General features: G+C 40.9%; 4 protein-coding genes across 16 annotated transcripts in view; 2 read left to right on the top strand and 2 right to left on the bottom strand.

The window, feature by feature from the left end:
* Positions 1-4962, top strand: part of LOC128742806 (fibronectin type III domain-containing protein 3B) — a 94105-nt gene extending 89143 nt beyond the window's left edge. For 11 of the 12 annotated variants that reach the window (XM_053839267.1, XM_053839268.1, XM_053839274.1 and 8 more), the window contains one exon: positions 25-4962. In XM_053839267.1, the coding sequence (XP_053695242.1) occupies positions 25-525 (501 nt within the window). In that variant the 3' untranslated portion in view covers positions 526-4962. The remainder of the gene's footprint in view (positions 1-24) is intronic. The other variant, XR_008412270.1, reaches the window with a different exon arrangement.
* Positions 4963-11929: 6967 nt separating this feature from the next.
* LOC128743789 (cytochrome c oxidase subunit 7A, mitochondrial-like) lies at positions 11930-12498 on the top strand. Its single transcript, XM_053840456.1, has 3 exons — positions 11930-12021; positions 12179-12274; positions 12344-12498. The coding sequence occupies exons 2-3, from the start codon at positions 12194-12196 to the stop codon at positions 12488-12490; spliced, it is 228 nt and encodes a 75-aa protein (XP_053696431.1). The 5' UTR covers positions 11930-12021; positions 12179-12193; the 3' UTR covers positions 12491-12498.
* Positions 12499-12564: 66 nt separating this feature from the next.
* On the bottom strand, positions 12565-14495 carry LOC128742792 (uncharacterized). 2 transcript variants are annotated; one of them, XM_053839249.1, is made up of 4 exons: positions 14075-14495; positions 13830-13998; positions 13185-13490; positions 12565-12982 (listed from the first exon to the last, which is right to left on the bottom strand). In XM_053839249.1, the coding sequence occupies exons 1-4, from the start codon at positions 14216-14218 to the stop codon at positions 12756-12758; spliced, it is 846 nt and encodes a 281-aa protein (XP_053695224.1). In that variant the 5' UTR covers positions 14219-14495; the 3' UTR covers positions 12565-12755. The 2 variants fall into 2 exon arrangements, with proteins under 2 accessions (XP_053695224.1, XP_053695223.1); XM_053839248.1 differs by having other exon boundaries at positions 14060-14495.
* Positions 14496-15391: 896 nt separating this feature from the next.
* Positions 15392-16469, bottom strand: LOC128742978 (uncharacterized). Its single transcript, XM_053839477.1, has 3 exons — positions 16106-16469; positions 15894-16045; positions 15392-15832 (listed from the first exon to the last, which is right to left on the bottom strand). Exons 1-3 carry the CDS (start codon positions 16301-16303, stop codon positions 15562-15564), a joined length of 621 nt encoding a protein of 206 aa, XP_053695452.1. The 5' UTR covers positions 16304-16469; the 3' UTR covers positions 15392-15561.
* Positions 16470-23056: the final 6587 nt, after the last annotated feature.

A 23056-nucleotide genomic window follows, 5' to 3' on the forward strand; every position in this document is an offset into this window, starting at 1 on the left:
AATTTGTTCTTTAATTTTTTTTAGATCTACCGTGGACCGGAAACACGACACACCATCTACAATCTGTGCTACGGGGTGGGTTACCTGTTCAAGGTATGCCCGGTTCGAATTCGGTCCAATGGGGAGGAGATCCATGGTCAATTTTCGCCAGTTTTGCACCACCAGCTGACACCACATCGAACTTCGACGGCCAGCTCGCATGGTGGCCACTCGAGACACGGCGGTGCATACCACGACGAAGTGGACGGCTCGTACTCGTCGTCCCACACGAGGACGCTGTTTGCCGGCAACGTGGTCAACAGTCGAGGTGAGCTAATCCTTGCCAATGCTTCCGCAGGTTACGACGGCCATAATCAGGCGAATCAAAATGCCAGCAGCGCTGCGCAAACACTGCTCCACTTGCCCAAGGGCGCCAATCTGATGCAAACGGTTTCCGAGCTGTTCGAGGCGGACTCCAGCAAGGCAGTCCTGTTCGTTCTCATCTTCATCGTACTGTCGATGATCGTGGCAGCTTGCCTGAAGTGAAACTTCTAATCTATAATTCAAAATCTGCAGTCAACGTCTCTCTCTCACTCTCTTATTGCCTCGCTCGCTCTCTGCCCCTTTCTATTTTTTCTTACACCGGTCTGGCGTCCCTTTTTGAGCGTCCCGGTGTGAAAAGCTAAGAAGAGAGGGGCGAATGGGGGGGCACCACACTTACATTTTTTTTCGCTGTGCATTTTTTAATCATGATTGTCACAAGTGCTACTCAATTATCGATGCTTACTACTATCTAGCAGTCGTTATTAGTCCGAACCAGGTGAAGAAACAAGAGGAACATAGAGCAACAGCAGGAGGAAACAAGAAAATAAATAGTTTATATGCTGTGGTGGAGGAAATATTGAAAAACAATTCACCGTCAAAGAATATTGCTGTCACTGTTTGTCACACTGCTACAACTATTACAAAACTATTGCTAATCTGGGAAACGTAAGAAAAAAATAATAATACACGTAATAGACGCAAAACATAACAAAACAACATACATTATCTAGCTAATTTGCTGTGCAACATTGTGGTGGAACGAAAACCAGTAGAAAAATATTCTCCAGTGTTTGGTCTTTTCTAAAATCAAGAATGTGAAAACGAATGAAGTACGGACGGAAGGGAGGCAGCATTCGATCGAAGGAGTTGGCAGTATCATGAGAAACGGTCACAAATAATATTATATGTTAAATTTGCTATATTGTTTATGTTACGATTATTCCCATTAGAAGCAAAACAGGAAGAGCAGAAAGAGCAAAAACACAAAAAATACAGCGGATAGACTGTGTGCGTTTACTCGAGGAAGAGTAACGATCGAAAACGATGAGCATAGGATGTTTATAATGAATTCAACAAAAGAAGAAAAAAAAACAGAAAAGCTACAGTGTCCTTATATTACGCTTAGAGATAGTGGAAGAAAAGTTGAGCCAATTACGCGATTTGTTGTCCAGGAAAAGATTGTTCAGGTTGATTCTTCGTTGTTCTTTTGAAACGTACGTACATTGTGTTTAGTTCGTTCGCTTGCAGAGCATTCTGTTTTCCGAGAATTTCAGTAAGTAATAAACGGCAGCGAATCAGTTGAAAATCTAATGCCTAGCAGACGCAGACAGACGAGCAAAACCATACAAACCGCTTGATGCAACGCTAGGAATGTTAATCCGAAAATGAAACAAAATAATCAATATATGTTTATCAACATAACGGAGAGAAACAAAAAAAACAAGGAAAACTATAGTATTATTAATTATAAACGAGCAGAAACAAGCAAGGAAGGAGACGAGAACCGGATGGAAAACGTGTAAAAATAGCTCTATCGTAATATTCAAACTCACTAAAATAGTCACACTTAGACAGATTAATTTCCCATCTGAACAAGGAAGAAGTCGAAATACTTCGCAATGAAATATAAAAAAACTGAATGCATTCCATACAAGCTCTTTTAAAGAAAAAACTACGTTTTTACCGATCTAAACCATTGCATCTACTGAAACAGGCAATATACTTAGCGCGAAACGAATCAAACCAATCGAAACTAGGAAACACCATTTTCTAATGCTATTATTCTCATACTTCTCGATTTTTACGTACGGCTAGCATGAATACAGGTTATCATAATAGGTAAGACAAAACTAAGCTACACACAGAAATTAAGGAAGAAAAGAAAAAAATAACACAATCAAATCTCATGCACTCCAACAACAACACACACACATACATAAGCATATATTTGAGCTCAATTTGTCTATGTCGTCAAATTCCGTGGGCCCAATACCGGTCTCGTTCCGAAATGACAGAGTTCGACAGGTTTCAGACAAAAGGTTCCTTCATGTTCAAGCTTCTTTCGAACGTTTCGTAGTTCTTCTAGGCGGTAAGTGCCAAAAACCACACAGCCGCTTCCTGGCTTTCCCCGCTGCTGAGTGGCGAGAAAGTGACGTAAAGCTATAACATCCCCAGGAAAAAGGTCTTCCAATATTCCAGCCCAGTCCGCTAATTAATTTTCCATCAGTCACACCAAAATTGCAAGTAATTTTTTGCTGTTGAACTAGTGAGGAACGACGTGTTTTACGGCCAGCACATTTAACAAAAGCAATAGCAAAGTAACTTTCTATTTGACTAGAACGTGATGTCCACTCGTTTACGCATGACACGAACCGCTCGAACGCAATTGCGCACAGCCCACAGTAGGCGAAATTTTATGTTGCTGCTGTGTGTGTTTGTGTGGGTTTACCTCTTGGCTCTGATTGCACACTGGGTCATAGGATCGTTGTTTCTTCCAACAAAACAAAAGTAAACTTTAAAACAGTTTTGGAAATTTAGAAAAACTTAAAAAATTAAAGCGAAACCTGCAACTAAGTTGTCTCAACGTTCGGCTCTGTCATTTCGGATTGGTTTACAGAACATTCGACAAAAAAACGGATCGCAAGCTATTTTTATTTTTTATTTTTGGTTTTAAGACGGCAATTCAGTTTATTTTTTTTTCTTTTATTGGTAATTGTTCCAAGTGCAATTTTTTTCTTGTATCGTTTTATTAGCTAAATTGTTTGTGAGTACGATGATGCATTTTATTCGCCCTATATTTAGCTCTATTTACACAAAGTTACAAGAGAGGATAAAGCGTGAATAGTCGAGAAACTAACCGATTGACATCCCCCCCCCCCCCCAGCTAATGTAGCACTTCTGCTGCAACAGGTATGCCACATGGAACAATAGCAACAAAAAGCAATTACTTTTATGTTATATTGTACCTGTAGTTTTCCGCTGTTGTTGTTTATTTAGTTTTTACTGGATCCTTGCCCCCTTCAAAAAATGACGTATTTGCAATACACTGATAATAGATAAGTTGTGCATTTCATTTTTTTACGTTTTTCCCCCTTAAGCTAGCGCGCAAATCATATTTACACGATGCTTTTTATTTATCCGCTTGTTTATTTTCCAACGCCCTACTTCCACTCTATTTTACGTTAGGAGAACAACAAGTTTTTAGTAGTTGTATAATGTTTCTACTAGTTTAGCGAATGAACCCCTTTTTTTCTCGTGTTCAAGAATGCAACTGGAAACAGGTGAAACAGGATAAACATACTGAAAGTTATACGAAAACAAAAAAAAAATCGAGTTCGAAAGTAAGACCAAGTGAGGAGCATGATGACGCATCGTTTTTCGTTACTTGATTGAATGAGTTTGAGTCAGGGCAACATCCGACGAACGGGGAGCGATAAAAGTAAAATCTTACGGAAACGACGCAAGCAATTCAACGTAAACGAAGTTCTTCTCAAAAAGAATACGGAAACGGAAAAAAGGAATGCCTAAACAATTGTAAATTTTATCGTTCATTCGACCTTATTTCTGTTAATAAAACTGTGTAATTTGTATATAAACCAGCGGTGAAAAATATGACGTTTCATTTTTTTCTAAAACGTTTCTAGTAAAAAAAAAGTAAAAAAGCGAATTGAGATGCAGACAAATGTTGGCTAGAGGAAAGCTAGTTACTAATAATACGGAAAAGGCGGGGAGAGAAATGAGAATGCTGATGATAAGCACCAGGGAGAAGAACAATGAGAAACAGAAATCTAGGTTTCTTGTAATCTAAAAGCAACGGATAAACGAATGCTATACATACATTAATGGATATGCAAAAAACCTATTCTATCGAACCATGATTCAAGGAAAAAATAGATGACGATAACAAAAAATAAATGAGAAGGAAAATCATAAAACAATTATTACTAAAAGTATATACATGATTATATTAATGATGGGGGTATAATAGTAATTGTATAAATTTTACTAAACAATCTCTATTCATTAGAATTCATATGCAAAATATTTTTTACAAAACAAAAAAACACCTTTATATCTCATTTTTATTACATTTATGATAATTTGTTTATTAGAAATGTTATATTTTGTATTTTTTTAAAAAAATATTATAATTTACCTTATTTTTTCTTTCTACAAAACAAGAAAACTATTGCAAACAAAACAACAAAGTAGGATAGTGGCGAGCAAAGCAAAGCAAAGCAAAAACAAAAAAAAACATGAAACGTTATATGATTATAATCATACGCTGATGATGATGATGATGATGGAACATGATAATGTGGAATGATGTGGAGAAGCTGAATGCAAAAGCAACGTTCAGCTTGCAAAATTACGATGAAACTAGTTATGAACGACGAAACTTGATAGGGAAACTCTAGGATCGCGGAACACATGAAATGATAATATAAACACACTATGAACATATGGAAACAAACAAAAAAAAACTGACGGAATAATGTATAACAGAAACAAATATTACTGCAAGAGCGACACACACACATATAAACAATTAAAACAAGTGGAAAACAATTAAAATATATATGTTAAAAGTGGTCATTAAGTATATAAACAACAAAAACATCTTAATATATATGAACAATATTTAATTTAACAGAAATATATTTTATGTAAAAAATAATTTTGGGCAAAATTTCAGTGGTGAATAGAACGGAAAAGATCATCAACCAGCAACCACTCTAGTTTTCCCATTTGCCAGAGTTATGACTGGAGTACAGCTATACGCTTCAGAGTTGAACAAAGCAAGCCATGACTTCCTGTAGTCTGAGTTTACGTCAGTTTTTTTCGCTTCATTTTACATGAGAATACCAATAATAATTGTTGTTTATAATCGTGCACGGAGATGGAAACCTGGTAAGTCTGACTTAAAAGTGATAGGATTTGAAGATTTAAATTCGCAAATGGTGGTGTGAACCTTATTTTCCGAGTGGTAGTCTAGAAGTTAAACTTTAAAGTAAGCTAAAGTAAGAGAGTGTCACAAAAATTTCGCGATTTCAAGATACCGAACCAATATTAAAATTATACTGTTTTCGCAAAATTAGAAAACAGATCCTGTTTTGATGGCTGGATACTGGTTAGCAAAGTAGCGAACAATTCTTTTCGGTGCCCGTGGAAGTCGCTGGGATTCTTTTGATATTAGCCGAGGTATTCTACGGACTAAATAATATCCGGAGAAACACACACATTTTGTTTGTTGCCTCGCGGTGAACCGTTATCTTACTTTTTCGATTGGTGTGCTGACAGTATTGCGCTCAACCATTCCAAACCTCGTGAGCAAACGATTAATTCCCAATTCATTGGATAGCGAAAAAATTCCTGTCAATATACCGTATCAAATCTTGATTCCAAGGAAATAGCTGATTTCACCGCTATCCGTCATTTGGAACTGCTCCGAACGTCTTGTAGATCTCCATAGTCATAGAGAAAAGTCGTTTTCACGTCTTGCTGATGCAAGTACATCTTTCTATGAACGTCCACAGTAAGGAATCCGTGTCCGAATCATAGCATAGGTCTCTGTGCAGTCCAATCCTGGCTTCTGTTGAAAACCTTTAGCCAATGAGTACGTCTTGATCAGCAAAATGGGCGAATTGGCGTTCCACTAGACGCCAGACATCGTTTTGCGTTTTGCTGAGTTCTTCTTTCACAGCTTGTAATCAGCTCCGTTCATCGAGGCGGCAAAAAATCTCATTGAGAAGGAACAAGGTGCATCGGAAAGCGGGCATTGAAGGTCAATTGTCAGTACATCACAAGCATCTGCGTCAGGACTCCCGTAAAAATTTACAGCAATAAAAATACTTCCGGGGTAAAAATCTTTTAACTGATCAAACTCGTACTCGAATGAGTGAGGAGAACCAACAACTCATTCAAGCTGGAAATCGAGCCTACTTTTCCCTCCGCTAGATGCTTCGATCTAGGAGCATACGCTGCCGCACAAAGCTGACGATGTACAAAACGCTAATCAAACCGGTAGTCTTCTACGGACTTGAGATAGTAATTTTGATTACGAAAGACATACCCGTATTTGAACGAAAGGTTCTGCGGACTATTATTGGCGAAGTACAAACGGAAAGCGGAGAGTGGCGGAGGCGTATGAATCCCGAGCTACAGGCACTGCTTGGAGAGATTCCCATCGTACACCTGGCGAAAATTGGGAGACTACGGTGGGCCGGCCACGTCGCAAGGATGCCGGACGACTGTGCAGTGAAATTCGTTCTCTTCAAGGCCCCACCGGCACCAGAAATAGTGGGGCCAAGGTGCTAGATGGCTTGACTAGGTTGAAGCCGACTTGCGTGTGTCGAGACGCGCAACGTATTGGCGACGAGTACAATGGAGAGGAATTCTTGACATGGCAAGAGTCACCCCGGCGCGCACTGTTTGAAGGTTTGCCTTCCTCTGTGCAGCTAGATGCTTCGGCCCTCGAAAACGAATGGAGTATGATACATTCGGCCGGCAATGTGGCCGCAATCGCGGTGCTAGGTGAGGCGAACCTCTGTATTACATCCACAAGGGAGAATTTGGCCTGAGGAGGAAAAAGCGTCAGAAGGAGGACAGGGATCGTGAGGAGCTGAAATAACTATTCCTAAAACCTGAACCTGGGAAACCTGAAACAGTCCTTTGATGGGCATCTCAATGGCGTTATAACATAAGGAAACGGAACGGAAGTTAGCCTAGGAGTGCCTACAAACAATTACAGCGTGTCAACTCCCGATCTCGAAGAGAATAATCAGCTGAAGAATAATAGAGCCGCCGGAAAGGAGGGACTTCCAACAGAACTCTACAAAAATTGCAAAGAACCACTAAGGCCCCGTAGAGAGTGCACGCGACAGCGACGCGACGCGACTTCGCTCTCATGTTGCTAAATGCACAGTCCTGCTTCGGGCGAAAAAGGGCTGCGCGTTTAACTACAGCAAGAAATGTCGCGTCGAGTCGCATGTCGCTTGCACTCTGGCGGTACCCTAACAACGGTACTCTACTGGATAATTTTAAGGATTTGCTCTCCCAGAACTTGTTACGTAGTCTATTCTCAAAAGAATTCGTAGGGCAGTATCAGGCGAGCTTTATGGAATCCCGTGCTACTGCTTATCAAATTTGCACTCACCGACAAATCTTCCAGATATGTCGGGAGTACCACGTGCTCACGCATCATATTTTTGTGGATTTCAGCTACGGTAGATAAATCACTAGAACGGGGTTTCGGACAAACTGACGTGGTTGATCAAAGCTACCCTGTAGCGGGTGCTGTGCTACATACGTGCATGTTTCGGGGGCATTTTCAAGTCCTTTCGAAACGCGCAGAGGCGAGGGTTGCGGAAAGGGGTTGGACTGAACAGTCCTGTATGTTGTTCAATATCGCTATTGAATGTGTGGTCCGGCGAGCGGGCATCGAAACGAGAGGAACGATCTTCAGCAAGAGTAAATAGAAAACTCCTAGCCTTCGTCGACGACCTCGACATGATTACCAGAAACCTCGGAAAGGCGCCATCATTACTAGAAACCTTGGGCAATCTACGCCAGACCAAATATATGGTAGCAGGCGTCGAAAACCAAATACATATATGGTAGGAAAAGGTTCCAGACAAAGTAACGTTTGCCTCCCACGAACACTGACTATTGACAGCAATGAAGTGGTTGATGATATTTGGGATCTATCTGTCTGAGAAGTCGTGAGGTTGCTCCATTGTGTGTTGTTATTGACATAGTAGGCTGATTTTTACGTCAAGCTATGTTAATAAACTCTCAGTAAAACTCTTGATTGCTGCGATAATCTTCAGAAGTGCATTTTTTAAATCTCCATTTATTTGGGATAATTCATCTGACCTTGAATTTGTCTACCTACATGAATAAAACTAAAGTTAAACTTCGCCGTTGATAATTTTGGCTACAACTAATGCCTGTTGCACTTTGCGTCTACATTCTAGTGTGTACTGTCAAGTTCAAGTAAACGGCATCTATCTGCATAAGGGGGCAAGTTATCCGGATGGTCCCATGGAAAATGTCAACGCAAGTCGGATGAATCTTCTTTGCACACGCTTAGGCGCGTATGTTCCAGGTTAGCGAACTAAGGCGCAATATAGTGTATTTAGACAATGGAGATCCTCAAAATTTCTTCCAATCTTAAAAATGAATCCAAGCTGCCGAGATGCTTTAGAGATGATTAGCTCACGATGTAAGTTAAACGTCAGTTTTGGGTCCAGTAAGGCGCCAAGATCACTATCTTGGACAACTTTGCCAGTTCAGTTTGCACCATTCACCAAACAAATAGAGCAGTTCTTGCAGGTTTTGTATTGGAACAAACAATTTCGGGTCGTCAGCGGACATTAGTTTGCAGCCAGTACCAAGCGACAAAAGTGGAAAAACAAGAAAAGCAAAGGTTCCATGTTGCTACCTTGAGGAACGCCAGACTTATTGAACGCCGATGAAACACTAGATCCAAGTTTTATACGCAATACTCTACCACTGAGATATGAGTCCAGTCATTTGACCATTTGTTGAGATAGTTTTGGTATGAGATTCAATAGATTTTTTTTAGTTTATTATATGTATAGTAAGTTCAATAAGTTCTATAACCGAGTTCAAATCTTAAACTAGGTAAGTCTACATTATTTCTACATTCTGCGATAAAATTTACATAATTTGCTATTTTTTAAAGAATATCTAGTTTGTGTATTCGAGTTGTTCCGCTTAGGATTGGTTTTACGATATCGTTGAATTCAAGACGTCTGTGGCCACGGCGAAAGGGTGCTACTGGTCGTTGTAGTATTTCCCACGCAGTTGTTACTCGTGGACACTCCCGAAGCTTGTGCTCTAGCGTTTCTACCAGTGCAGCACAATGTATGCAGTTTTCACCATCTGCTCTTCGATTTATATACATTAATCGTCGATGCTCTGTTTTTTAACACGGCCTAGGAGAGATGAGCGAAAACGGGGAGCTGTTTACAGAATTTTGTGGTAATAACAACATGGTCATTGGTGGATCGCTCTTCCTCCATAGACCAGTACATAAAGTCACGTGGGTTTCCCGCGACGGCCGAACAGAAAACCAAATCGACCACACCTGCATCAGCCGGATATGGTGAAGGAGCCTTCTTGATGTACGCACGCAACAAACGCAGCGCTGATATTGCATCCGACCATCATCTTGTTATCGCTGACGTCTACGTGACGAATACGTCTGCGCGTCGCACGTGTCCAGCGACGGGAGGAGAAAGTTGGGTGCCGCTACGACGTCCGCCGATTGGAGAATCCTGAGGTGAAAAGGGCTTTCGAGCCCCGGAGTTGCCACCTGGTGGAACCGTCGAAGAGCAATGGACCGGCATCAAGAACGCCTTCATCACGACCAGTGATGAAATCCCCGTTTGTTGTACGATATTTTTCGCCGCCTTAGTGGTGCCAGGATGAATACAACGATGCCGCTAAAGGACAGAGCTGGTCAGCTATTGACTGACCGTACAGAACAGCTTAAGCGATTGACTGAACATTTTGAACAACTCTTCCGAGTTTCAAATGTCAGAGACTAACACAACCAGCAGCGTACGACGCCTACAGTTCGTCGAATTAATCGCGTCAACTCGGAGGTGCCATCGCTGGATGAAATTGTAGCAGCCATCAAGAGTATGAAATCCAATAGAGCGCAAGGGATAGATCGTATTTCAGCCGAAATGCTCAAAGCTGACCCATCTTTGTCAGCCATCAGCTTTTCAGCAATATCTGGGAAACCGCAACTTTTCCGGTGGACTGGATGCAGGACATATTGGTCAAAGTCCCTAAGAAAGGAGACCTAACTAAATGCGGTAACTGGCGTGGCATCACGTTGCTCTGTATTACTCTCAAAGTACTCTGTAAGGTAATCCTCAACCGGATCCAGGAGAAGATCGACGCTACTCTCCGGCGGCAGTAAGTTGGATTCCGTGCTGGCCGATCATGTGTAGACCATATCACAACTCTCCGAATTATATTGGAGCAGATCAACGAATTCCAGAACTCTCTTCTGCTGGTGTTCGTTGACATGGCGGATAAGTAAGTAAGTAAGCTATTTAGCTCCCACTCCCATTCGCGAACCGGAAGTACGCCCCCAAAGGCTGATCTACCGAACCCTGGGAATAATTACAGCACAGGCATTTCGAAACTTTTTAGGACATCACAGTCGAAACCACAACGAACATTGAATGGATTATTGAAGATAGCTAGTATCAGAGTAACAACTACTTGCTTCTGGCGCTAGTGGACAATTTGATGTATATTAGCACCAAAAGCAAAGTATTGTCACTGCAAAACTGGCTATCTTCAATAATCCACTGCTCAAGATTGCTAATAAATTTATCAGAAAATTTACTAATTAGACAAAAAGTACAAATTCGGCTTCATATGTCGGAAAACCTGCCTTTTTGCAGAATTGACCGGCCACCGGCTTTGCAAGTGAAAACCCGATCGGGCCGGCCAAAAACCGGCCACTTGGCAACCCTATACAAACGACCCTGGAGAAGTGCTGAGGTTTTGTCCGTGCGTCGGGAAAATCCAATGATAATTTATAATAGGGATAAATCTGCTCCCCTGTATGAAGTAATTTGCGGTTTCGTCACCAACGAGAATGACATTTGCTGAGGATTGCTTATGTAGGAGTGAGAGGGGAGCAAAGAGTGGAGGAGAGGATCCGGGAGTTTGGAATTTGATGTTGTTGATATTACTCCTACTGCAAACAGCCTCAGCGTGGGCCTCAGCTAATGTCAAAAATTCTTTATATGTGTGCGTGGTGGAATACTTCATGCTGATATATTAATTATAGTAGGCTAGTTTTTACGTCAAAGTCACAGTTAAGGACCAAACACAATGCATACGGATTTTACTACGTTGCGGCAAATTGACAGTTTTTCCATGGGTTTTCTGTGAATTTTCCGCAACGTAGTAAATTCCGTATGCGTTGTGTCTGGGCCTTAAAGGTAGCCACAGCCTGTGACAATAAACTTTCGGAAAAATTCTTGATTATTTGCAAGATCTGTCTTTACAAGGACCGATAATCTTCAAAAGTGTAATTTTTTTTATTAAATACTGTTAACAAGCTATTCGGTAAAAACAATTAAAACGTGGTGATGCAGCCGTTGCGTCGCCGAATATGCAAACATAAGCAGCATGGCAGGTAAGCGTGCCTTATCTTATTCTAAAATTTGATAAATCCTTGATAAATTGAAAGATTCGTTGAAAAAATAAAAAAAAAAAATCTACTCTGATCTCTCATCAAAATGTCGAATAAATCTTTCGCCTTTTACTCTACCGTTTCGTTCGGTTTTTATAATAAACGAAATACTGGACATCAGTTAATCACCATGCGTTTCCATCGATCCGTAGTTGTTCAGTGAATAGTGAGTTCTTGTTAGTGAATAGATCGTTTTGCTCGAAAAAATGAATTTAAATTACGTTTGCACGGTTTGCACAAGTTAGATCGCATATCTACAGTGCAGTAGGACTGCAGACTGCAGCTCGAACATCGCTGCCAAATATTAGATTGAATGTAAAAATAGCTAGCGCTGCTCGAGTGCATCAACATTAAACTGCGTACGATTTGCCAGTCAGTCTAATTCATCTTGTGGAAAAGTGCATAAGTACCAAACCGTTGGTAATCGACAGTTTTTCCTGAAATCTTTTTGATTCTATCGATAAACTAAGGTAAGTGTATTTTGAATAAATTTTAACACTCTGGTAAGCACCAATCCTCATCGTTAGTAACGAGGAAATCATTAGATTTCCTCCATGTTGGGCACGTGATTGCATAACCGAACGCATCAATGAGGATGAACATTCTAATTTCTAATTCGTTTTGTAGCTTTCTCCAGTCGACATGGGGCACCATCCGGAACCGAAAACGTACATCTCGGAAAAACTGCCAGAAGGACTGCGCAAGAGCATGGAAACGTTTCAGGTATGTTTACATCGGTTGAGTTGTTCTAGGTTACAACATAGATTGATTCGTATTTATTTTGCTTTCTAGGCTAAGAATTCGTTACCTGTTTTCTTGAAGGGTGGCCCAATGGACAGGGTTCTCTATTTGACAACCCTGGCCTTGTGTGGACTGGGAATTCTCGGCACTTTCAAGTTAGTTTACGATTTAGGGTTTTCCGGTAAGAAAAAGGAATAATTTCATGTTTGAACCGATCGTAAAATAAAACACAGTATGACATTATGTATAAAAAAAACAAAGAAATGCTTTATTTAATTTCCTTCGAACCACGTTTTTTCGCTTTTGTGATCTGATTAAGTCATATTATTGCAGTAATAAATTAAAAAAAAATGGTTTCCAACGTCGCGTAGCACCTACTATCGAACTATATCGTGTACTTTGAACCCAATTGTAATTGTATATAGAATATGTTTCCCTGTGGCAGCTATGTGGTGTGGCGTACTTACTGCTCTGCTTTGCTCGAGTGCAACTTCTCGATGGAAAACGACAGCTGCTCCAGCTTGGCTACCAGCTTTTTCATGTTGGCCTGGGACTGATTACTGTCGGCGTTTCCACTGCTGAAGGCAGCCGACGACGTGGAGGATTCATTGCCCAGATCGAAGTGGAGTTTTGCCAGACTTTCCTGCTGCTCGCGGATGCTGGTCATCTGTTCCATCGTGCAGCCGGATCCTTCCAATCGAGGTAGAAGAAACATTTCTGGTTATTTTTTGGACTAAACTGTTATATTGTAATGTACGCAAAGTGTTGTTTAACTACACTATTGCATACAAACAACGAAACGAAAATCTTCACTTCACTTGTTGGCTTGGTTGTTTGTTGGATAGTGAGATAGAAAGCAGACCAGGAGCATCACCGTCATGTAGGTACTTACCGAAAGCCTTCAGTTTGCCCGAGTGGAAATCGTCTAGCAGCCCGAGCAGAGCCCGCTCCATGTGCCGCACGTCCGGAACCTCTGATATGAAAGAATGATGTTTTAGTGAACGCGAAGCAAAGCTGTGGCTTTTGTTCAAGCTGGTCGCGCTACTGTTGGCGGTGGCGGCGTTCGACCTACTGTTACTGGCTTGCGACGACTGATCGGACACCCTCTGCTGCAGACCGGCGCTGCGGTAAAGCCGCGAGCCGACAGGGAGATTGCTACTGCTGTTGCTAGAGCTGATTGCACTGGACGGTGTAAGATCTGTTCGCCGCCAGCACGCCACAGCGGAGCAGTGCCCCAAGAAAAAATCAAGGACAAACCAACAAACCAGAGCATACGTACGAGGGTGCACAAATCATAACGAATCGGGTGGCAATATACATAACGTAACATGAAAAATAAAGAAAACAAAACGAAAACGAAAAATTACAATTACAAAACCAAAAATATTAACAACCCAGTAGCATCGAATCTAAGGAAAGGAAAAGTATCAAATGCATTACGAAACACAACAGACGATACAGCGCTAATACGGTCAATGAACTAAATGATTAAATGGGTCACCATCATTATAGCTTAGTCAGCAAATCAAAGGCATACCTCTTTGAATCTTTTTCGGTTTGACCTTCGCGTCCTGGCCAGCCCGACGCTCGTTGACATAGTTTAAGCGCGTTGCGGGCGGAGCATCGCCCTGAGCAGCTTTCCCCGCTAGGCTGGCCGTGTAGCTGGTGGAATTGTGACTACGGCTCGTTTCGCCACTAGAGAAAATCTGTCAACACAAAGCATCAGGAATTGTATAAACAACAAATTGATAACGCCACTCCACTCACGGATGACTCACGAACCTTATTGCTGAGCACGGGGGAGATTGGCGTCTGAATCGATTTGGCCTGCCCGCTGGACGAAAGGTTAGTGATGGTCGCTTGATCGTCCTCCTCGTCGTTGGATACCAGCTTCTGCCGTTCGACTGCCGCATCGTCGCATTCCATCGCGCTGCTGGTCGTAGTCGTCGTCGTAACCGATACCACGGCCGCTGCTTGATGGGTGGGGTGAACGCGAGCAATTTTACTGCTGACCACTGACTGCTTAGCGTCCGCAAAGATTAGTCGGAGTGTTGGAAGCCACTTCTTCTTCTTCTTCTACTTCACTAGCATTATGTTTTTTGATGAATTTTCCGAACTTTTACACTTCACAGATGACGAGCAAGATAACAAAACCACCGAAAATTTTAGTATAATCAGTCTGTTCTGCTGATTGGATTTATTTACTTTTTGTGCGAGCCCGAGCTGAGTGACTGACTGCTGGCTGTCACAAATGGATGACAGCCAAGGGGCTGTCATGCTTTTGTTTTCACACGCGCGAACGCGAAACTAATGGGATGTTCAAAAATACAGTCAACTTTCGCTAATTGCACTAAGCTCTTAGCCCGTTTAGTGAAAGACTTTCGTTAATTGGGCTGAGATGTCAAAACCGAGGGATATATCGATTGTTTTTGTCGAAATCGTCGCAGAAAGGTTTATAAAAATATACACTTATATTAAATACAGAATCAAAGTGGAACCTAATCTTTTCATTGTTGAAATTTAGTTCTAGATTGTTTAATAAGTATATAGCTGAATTTCATGCTACAATGTTAATATATATTGGCATTTTTAACTGTTTCACCGTGATGCTAAAAAAAGGAGGGTCAAGTTCATAAGTGATCGGAAAACGATATGATGCAATTGTGTTCCATTCAATTAATTTTAATATTTTCTGTATAAATTATTTTCCAAACTTAAATGAACTATATTCAAGAGCCCCTCGGAAGAAAAAATACGCTGTCAGAAATGACGTTTGACTTCGTTTTAGATGGGCTATAGCCCAATTAACGGGAGCCCGATTAAAACGTAGCCCAGTTAAAGATAGCCCAACGAACGAAAGTTGACTGTACATTATTTTTTAAAAAATAGGTTTTTTGTCTTTAGGCCACCTTCACTTATTTAAAAGTAAATAATTTCATTATTCTCTTATAACGAAATATCGGTATAAGTCAAAAATAAAAATCTATTGGGAAAAATAGTGACCGTATGAAGAACTATTTTTTGGCAATCTTTTTTGATTGTTTCTTATCCAATTCTTAATTTATTATAAAATGGTAAACTTATTATTTTTTTGTGAGATAGTTATTTATTATTCATAATAGTTATACTGATACAATTTCTGCTCTGTTCTTTTTATCACCGGAAAATAACACCAATATGCAGTGGTCAGCATTTTGCTTCCCCTTTTAGTTACTTTTTTTCTTGCTCTTCCACATCTTACCTACGTTATAAAATGAAAATCCAACCGATTACACCGGTAACTGGTTGGATACCGAGCTTCGGAACATCTGGCTGAAGAATTTGACTCCGGTCATCCCGCCCGGGATGGTGCCAAGAATCATCCACAGCAGGGAGATTATTTGTGCGACCGCGAACAGCACGGTGAAAGCCGTGCTTTTTTCGATCGTAGCAAAGTACACCGTGGCCACCAGGCAGCAGGTGTACGATGTCGACAGGCACAACCGATCGCGGGAGAACATTTGCCGGAACATGGCTGCAAATCCGCTGAGAAAGGAGAAACTACAACAAAAAACAGCGGTTCAAAGTTGATGGAACCTTTTTTAACGTTTTTGAAACAAACCTCATAATGAAAAAGATGCTGCCCAGTGTGTAAAGCAAAGCAAACTTCCTTGCTTTGAGTATCAACACCGGAATGTAGAAAGTGGACACAATCATGCAAAACACTCCCAGTCCCATGCACGTCACAAAACCGACGATTCTTTGTATCCGACTCTACAATCAAGCAAAAAGTTTTACAGTTAAACAGTCTAACCCAAGCATTTCATTCCTAACCAATTTTGGACAGCAGGTATCCTGTGTTTCCTTGAGCCAGCTGTTCGTCTCCGGTTCCGGACTTTTGCCGAAAAGTTTGCTCACTAGCCCTCCGGACGCGGATATCGACGGCATTTTGGGCATTTCAAGCTTGAAACTTTTCTTCTGGTCGCTCTGCAGCAGCAGATACTCGTCCAGGTCCTTCTTTAGATCGGCCATCCTGGGTCCTGATCCTGCGGAGTGACGATTCGTACGGCAACTAAGGAACTTATCACTCAAATCACTGTTTCTGTTTGTTGATTTCCTAGTAAATTGGTTTGCTTTCGTTTAGCAGCAGTTCAGCAGACACCCACGTATCATGTTTTGCTCTTGCTTTGCTGCAGCCTCTTGCAATGCCTGGCGGTGATGATGGCGATGACGACGATGATGATGATGTTTGTATTCATATGCAACAGCAACTGTCAAACTAGAAATCGGTGTTGGACGGAAAAGTCGAATCACATATTCACTACACCGTTGATTCGGTTTAAAAAAGGTTCGGAGGCAAGTCGATTTTCTTTACTTACTATTTAAAATTATTCAGATAATTGAGTTTACACTTAGTTCTATCCAAAAATATATATCTTTGCTACCTCGGAGGTTTCCATGATTCCATGGTTTACTTGCTGACGAGTGATTTTCCTCTTGTAGCCCTTCTTTTTTACTTATTCCTGCATAAGGGTTGTTGGTGTCATACCTTGCTGGGGTGCATGGAAAGCACCGAGGTAGCAAAGATATATATTTTTGGATAGAACTAAGCGTAAACCTAATTATCTGAACAATTTTAGGCAAAAAAAAAGCAAAATTGTAATTGTGTGGCACATAGATATTGTACCGGGATGTTGAATCTAAACATACTGTCGATAATTGTAAGCGGTAGGCACCATAAAATTGTCCTAGCGCTATCGAAACATCAGTATTCAGTCTAGATTTGCACCCTTTTGAACATATTTTTAGATAATTTCATTTCTATAATGAAAAATCATTCGATTTCATATTAAAATGACTTAAACCGGGCTTTTGTAAAAAAACGATCAGCAATTCACAGAGGGATATTTGAAAAATTGTTAATTTTATCCCAAACAGATTAGAACAGGTCATCAAGAATGTAAATGGTCCTACGAGGTAGTAGTTGAGCGAGAAAGGACATTTATTTCAACTAATAGTTAACTGTCCGAATACTTGTTTGGCTGCATTTTTAGTCAATTCAAACTATATGTACTCTATCTTCAAAGCGGAAAGCTTTTCCCCAAATTTTTGTTGTGCATCTAAATATGCTTTAGTTAAACATTGTTTTAAAAAAGATGTGTTACCATTCTTTGCAAAAATACTGCGCAAAATTACTAAAAGAAAAATTTATGCGCTGCTGTCCGAACACTTTTTTGGCTGACTGGACAGCGTTTTTGTTTTTAAAGCCTTCAGCTGCTTATTGGGTCCAAAATACGTTGGTTACCCTAATCCAACTTTCTCCTCCCGTCGTTGGACACGTGCGACGCGTAAACGTATTTTAGCGATAACAAGGTGACGGTCGGATGCAATATCGGCGGTGCGCTTGTTACGTACATGTATATCAAGAAGTCTGCTTCTCTACTTTCGCCTGATGCAGATGTGTCCAATTTGGTTTTGGTGTTGGCATTTCCAACAAGGTGTGCGTGGAGATTTACCAGCCGTTGAGTTGAGATCTTTATCACGAACTGTGCACACCGTTTGCTTCGAGCTTGCTGGTTGCTCGATTAATGTGGTGGTCCTTGTCGGCGCACAACAAAGGTTGCGTAAGGGGCTACCCTATATGGCATAATGCTGTTTGGCATAAATTCATTTGGCATAATGGTCACTTGGCATAATGGTAATTTGGCATAACAGCTTTTTGGCATAATCGATAATTTAACCAGATTTTGTTGTTTGGTAAAGTAAAGCAGCAGTAATTAATAATTATTCTTGAGAAACGAATCAATGCGAGGACCAAGGAAAAATAACTCATAGTCGCTAAACCTAGTAAAACGAATAAGCGTATAGTATAAGTGATTTCTGCGGAAGGTCTCGTATGAAAAATGAATACCGAGCTATTTCAGTTATTATTCTCCATTTCATATTGCACCATTTTGTCTACAGACGTATCTTACCAAATATTTTCGCACTTGTTCAAAGGCTTCGCAATATATGAACGCCAAACATAAATAAAATACTTAGAATAGTAATTAGTTGGCTTAGTTTATTATTAACGAATTAACGACATATTTGAAACAAATGAAATGAAAATGAAATTTTAACAAATTTTCACTGTACTTTGGATCCCAAGTATGCTGCAATTGACTTTAGATCCTGAACGTTACCGTACGAATCCATATGTTGTACCACCATCTGGATATTTTGGTCATATTTTTGGTTATTTGATTTGCGTTTCTTCAAGCTTCGTGATGGAATGTTTTTGGTTTCTTGTTTGTGTTGCAAGAGAGGTAACTATAACTATTTATTTGTCCTGCTGTGTACTTCTCCTCTGTGCGTAGCTCTATTATAAGGCGGTGTATCCCAACATGACGACCAACAATAGCATTCCATCGACAGTGCCAACTTTCGATTTGGTTGGTGGTACGCGGAATGTTGGCAAGAACATTGTCAGAGATCGACCACAGCTGAGGCTGGAATAGTGGTTCGGTTCTTATCTTACGTCCCTTAGATGTAACACGTCGAACCCTACGCTTAACGTAGTTATCTTCAACGTACTTGAAAAAACTACCTGCTTCGATGGGTGCTGACACCTTTAGTTCGTCGAAGGCTTCATTAATCTTTTCCGCTGGTAAAAATGCCTGAGCCTGCCCACGTTTCAAATGATCATAAAATTTTTCATCGCTGATAAAAACCTTGATCAGTCCGCTGTTCTGTATGTTTTTCCAAAGATTTTGACACCAGTGGAAAAAGCAACCGTTGTGTTTGGTATCAGGAAACTCTGCTGCTACTGAATTGATGATTGCCTTTTCGTAATCCGACAATATTATCTCCGGGTTCAAATCGATGCCAATGTTTTCGGCGGCTTCTACAATCGTAGCAAATATTTTGCGATACAGTACTTCTGCTTTGGACGTCATTAGAGCATAAACCATGTTCATTGGACGGTGCGCAGCTGCCGTGTATGGTGAATAGTTGACGGAACAAACCTGGTACGCTGTCAAATGTACCATCTATTACCCAATATTTGGCAGCTGATAACTGATTCAAGCCTTCTTTAGTAGCAAATATTAGCGCTCTATCCTTGTCCTCACTAGTGTCGGCCAACAGGAATCTATCGCCATTCATCGTTGTCGACAGCTCTTGAAGCACAACAAATCCGTCCAAAACCTCTGGCTCTTTATAATGAGTCTGGATGTCGGCACGTGCACGTTTCACAATTTTGCGTTGAGCATTTAAGGAAAGTCGTTGTTGAACCGTGTTGGGAAAAGATGATGATACTTGCCGAACTGTTTTCGATGGTGTGGATCTATCCTCTATTGCCCTTTTTTCAGGCTGGTTCTGTATTTTATTTGGAGAACATGTAGTGGATCGCTTACATGATTACGCTTCGTTTCTGATTTCTTTCTGAGACTGAGTGGAGCTACCTTAATGCAATTATCCCAAGTAACAATTTCAGGCTGATAAAATGCTTTTATAGCTGATTTTATTCAACCTGTGGCTGATTTATGGTTTAGGATCAGAAATAAAAACCTTTTTTCAGCTTTCCAACATCTAAATCTGGTGATTTTATCAAGCTTCATGCGAATTAATAGCTGCTTTCGAAGCTGCAATGAAGCTTAATAAACTCATTTTTGCACTTTTAAATAGCCAATTTGCGCAATGCTGTCAATTCTATTTTTAGAACGAGAAATAGTTTTGCAATATGCTTTTCCAGTCGCTTAATCAACGCTTCCTCAACCTTTATGCAGCCAAAAAAAATCTATTTTCAAATTTAAAAAAATGGAACGCTTTTTATTTTGCTGTGAACATGTTTCGAACGCGATATTTTTAATTTCGATTAACTTTAATTCGTATAATTAAGCTAGCTAATTAAAAATGCATGCCTTTCTTTCCGGGAATTGAACTCACCCTATGATCCGCCCCATTTGCATCTGCAGAACAGATAGTGAGAATATCTTTATACCTGCAGCCTAGCCCGCCTAGCATGAAGCAGTCGATAATGTTGATAACTGACAAACTTTTGCTGTCAGCCGAATTGCGAAATTCTATGATCTGACAGTATGTGTGCTGTGAGCCGAAAGAAAACTTGGTAGAAGTTTGTAAAGCCACTTTAACACCCTTAAGCAGCCTTAAAGTAGTGGGAAAGCTGTGAGCCTAATGAAAGCTTGCATTCTACACTTTAACACCTTTAAGCAGCCGTGAAACGGTTTGATGTTTGTGGCTGTTTAGAAGCAGATTGTTTAGCAGAAAAATCCACTATTAAGCTTTTTTATCAGCTTTTGGGAGAGAACTGGTTTGAAAAACTTCAAGTAGCTTAAACATCGCTTATTTAAACACCATTTGAGTGCTTACTTTATGCAGCTTTGATCGCCTTAAACCAACCCGTAAACAGCCATTGCTCTTGCAATTCAGCTACCGTTGTTACTTGGGGAGTCCGTAGGATGATTAGCTTTAACTGGAAGCCGGATCTTCAATTGGTTCGCATGTGAGCAAATTAATCGACAAGAATCTTCGAGAAGAACGTTAAAGTTCACCTTACCAATTTTTTCGATTACTTTAGCTGCTTCCCACTGCCAGCAATTAGTTCGATGAACCAGCGCGAACACTAGTTCACCAATTTTGAAACTGCGACGAACTGCTCCGTGCTTTCTTTTGGCTTCATTTTGCTTTTCCGTCTTTGGATTGTAGGCTGGAACTGGCTGTTCACTCGGCTGAAGTGCGAAGAAATGGTTTGAATTGTTCTGCCGAACAAGATTTCCGCCGGAGATTTCTCATCCTGGGTAGGTGTTGTACAGTATACTTGTAGAAAGGTTTGCAATGCTAGTTTCACTGATTTTTCCTCCAAACGAATTTTCCGAAGGTTGCGTTTCAATTGTGGGTGGTAAGGTGCAGTGCGAATGTATTGGATACCCAGGCGAATGCAAAACTGTTGAAACTCGTACCCAGAAAATTGTGTACCATTGTCTGAAACGATCACCTCAGGAATTCCAAATGTAGCGAAAGCTTGATTTAGGAATTCGATTGTGTGTACCTCGGGCCATTTGCTGAACGGGTCGACAATAATTAAAAAATAAATACCGTCTGCAGGACCAGCGTAATCGATGTGGATTCTAGACCATGGTTGACTTGGTGAAGGCCATGATTCTAGAGTCGCTTTTGTAGGTGCTTTGCCTTCGATGCAACAAGGAGTGCAGCGTCTAACGAATTCCTCAATATCGCCATTAATTCGAGGCCAGTAGACAAAACTGTGTGCAATTGCTTTCATTCGTATCATTCCGGGATGACCTCGATGAAATTGTCGTAGAATTTGCCGTCGAAACTTGTCTGGAACTACCACTCTGTCATGGAACATTACACAACCGTCGATACAGGAACTTTTTCTGCTGCATCAGCTAGAATACCTGAGAGATCCTCTTCTAGGGTAAGTGCCGCAATCACATATTTTTCTCTGGTTGTTTAGTTCGATTAATCAATTTGGATAACAGGTCTGCACATCCGAACTCGTTCGTTGAAACATGGTGTATTTCAAAGTCGTTGTTCATCATCGTGAGTGCCCAGCGTTGCAACCTGTTTGCAGTGTGTAGTGGAACGCCCTTCTTGGAACCAAAAATGGACAGTAACGGCTTGTGATCAGTCAGCAATGTGAAGTGACGTCCAAGCAAATATTTACGGAACTTTGTTACTGCCATAACCAACGCAAGTGCCTTCTTTTGAGGTTGTCCATAGTTACGTTCTGGCCCCGTAATTTTCCTGCACTCTAACAGCCGGCTGCGAAGTCTGTCGATAAAGAAGGGTAATGTCTAAAGAAGGTATAAACCCATGGCTTTGCTTTTTTTACTCTTCACTTTCTCAGGATCTGGATGGATGCCTTGATTATCCACGATGTGTCCTAAGTAACGAAGTTGTGGTTGGAAAAACCTACACTTTTCAGCTTTAACATGAAACCCATACTCCTTGAGTCGTTGAAAAAGCTGATTGAGTGATGCTGCTTGCGTCTTCATATCTTTCCCAAACACGATGACTTCGTCGATGAAAGAGCGAACTCCTGGTATGTCCGCGATCATTCCGTCGACCAAGCGTTGAAATGCTCCCGGAGCTGACTTCATTCCTGGAGCAAGGCGATAAATCGGAACAAACCATGCTGCGTATTGATGGCGACAAGCTTTTTTGATTCTTCATCAACTTCAAGTTGTAGCTATGCGTCTAGAGATCGATGATACTGAAAACGGTGCGGCCATTAAGTTGGGCGAAAATTTCCTCTGGAGTAGGAAGCGGATAATGATTAGCTTCTAGTGCTTCGTTCAGCCCAGTTCAATAGTCCGCGCAAATGCGAACTTTTCCATTATAGGTTTGCGCACTGCCACGATAGGAGCGTCCCACTTGGAAAAATCGACTGATTCAATGATGCCCAGCGATTACAGTCGCGTAAGCTCGGCATCAACCAATGATATCGTACTGAAAGGAACAGGTCGTTTTGGACCAGGGATGCCAGGTGATTTTTTGAAAAGTCTTCACAAATCCAGAAAAATGTCTTCATTTGTCTTCTTCCGGCTTTCCAGATTTTTTTACCCATTTGAATTGCATGGTGAAGACATGTCTTCAAGTGAAGACATTTCAAAACAAAAGTCTTCTTTGTAACAAAAATGTCTTCAAAATGAAGACATGTCTTCACTTCTGGCATCTCTGTTTTGGACAGAAAATCGGTTTGGCATTTGATTGTAGAAAAAGCTTTACTGTCATTTTCTTGCAGTGTCCAAGTGAGTC

The sequence above is a fragment of the Sabethes cyaneus genome, chromosome 3 (genome assembly GCF_943734655.1).
Source record: "Sabethes cyaneus chromosome 3, idSabCyanKW18_F2, whole genome shotgun sequence".
Lineage (NCBI taxonomy): Eukaryota > Metazoa > Arthropoda > Insecta > Diptera > Culicidae > Sabethes > Sabethes cyaneus.

What these genes read in the sequence shown, in the direction of transcription:
- LOC128743789 (XM_053840456.1), top strand. Translation starts at nt 12,194, where the DNA reads ATGGGGCACCATCCGGAACCGAAAACGTACATCTCGGAAAAACTGCCA. An exon ending in AGAGCATGGAAACGTTTCAG is followed by an intron (nt 12,275 to 12,343) that starts GTATGTTTACAT and finishes TTTGCTTTCTAG; the next exon opens with GCTAAGAATTCGTTACCTGT.
- LOC128742792 (XM_053839248.1), bottom strand. Translation starts at nt 14,218, where the DNA reads ATGGAATGCGACGATGCGGCAGTCGAACGGCAGAAGCTGGTATCCAAC. An exon ending in ATAAGGTTCGTGAGTCATCC is followed by an intron (nt 13,999 to 14,059) that starts GTGAGTGGAGTG and finishes TTGTGTTGACAG; the next exon opens with ATTTTCTCTAGTGGCGAAAC. An exon ending in GGGCAAACTGAAGGCTTTCG is followed by an intron (nt 12,983 to 13,184) that starts GTAAGTACCTAC and finishes CTCGATTGGAAG; the next exon opens with GATCCGGCTGCACGATGGAA.
- LOC128742978 (XM_053839477.1), bottom strand. Translation starts at nt 16,303, where the DNA reads ATGGCCGATCTAAAGAAGGACCTGGACGAGTATCTGCTGCTGCAGAGC. An exon ending in ATACCTGCTGTCCAAAATTG is followed by an intron (nt 16,046 to 16,105) that starts GTTAGGAATGAA and finishes GCTTGATTGTAG; the next exon opens with AGTCGGATACAAAGAATCGT. An exon ending in AGCATCTTTTTCATTATGAG is followed by an intron (nt 15,833 to 15,893) that starts GTTTGTTTCAAA and finishes TTTTTGTTGTAG; the next exon opens with TTTCTCCTTTCTCAGCGGAT.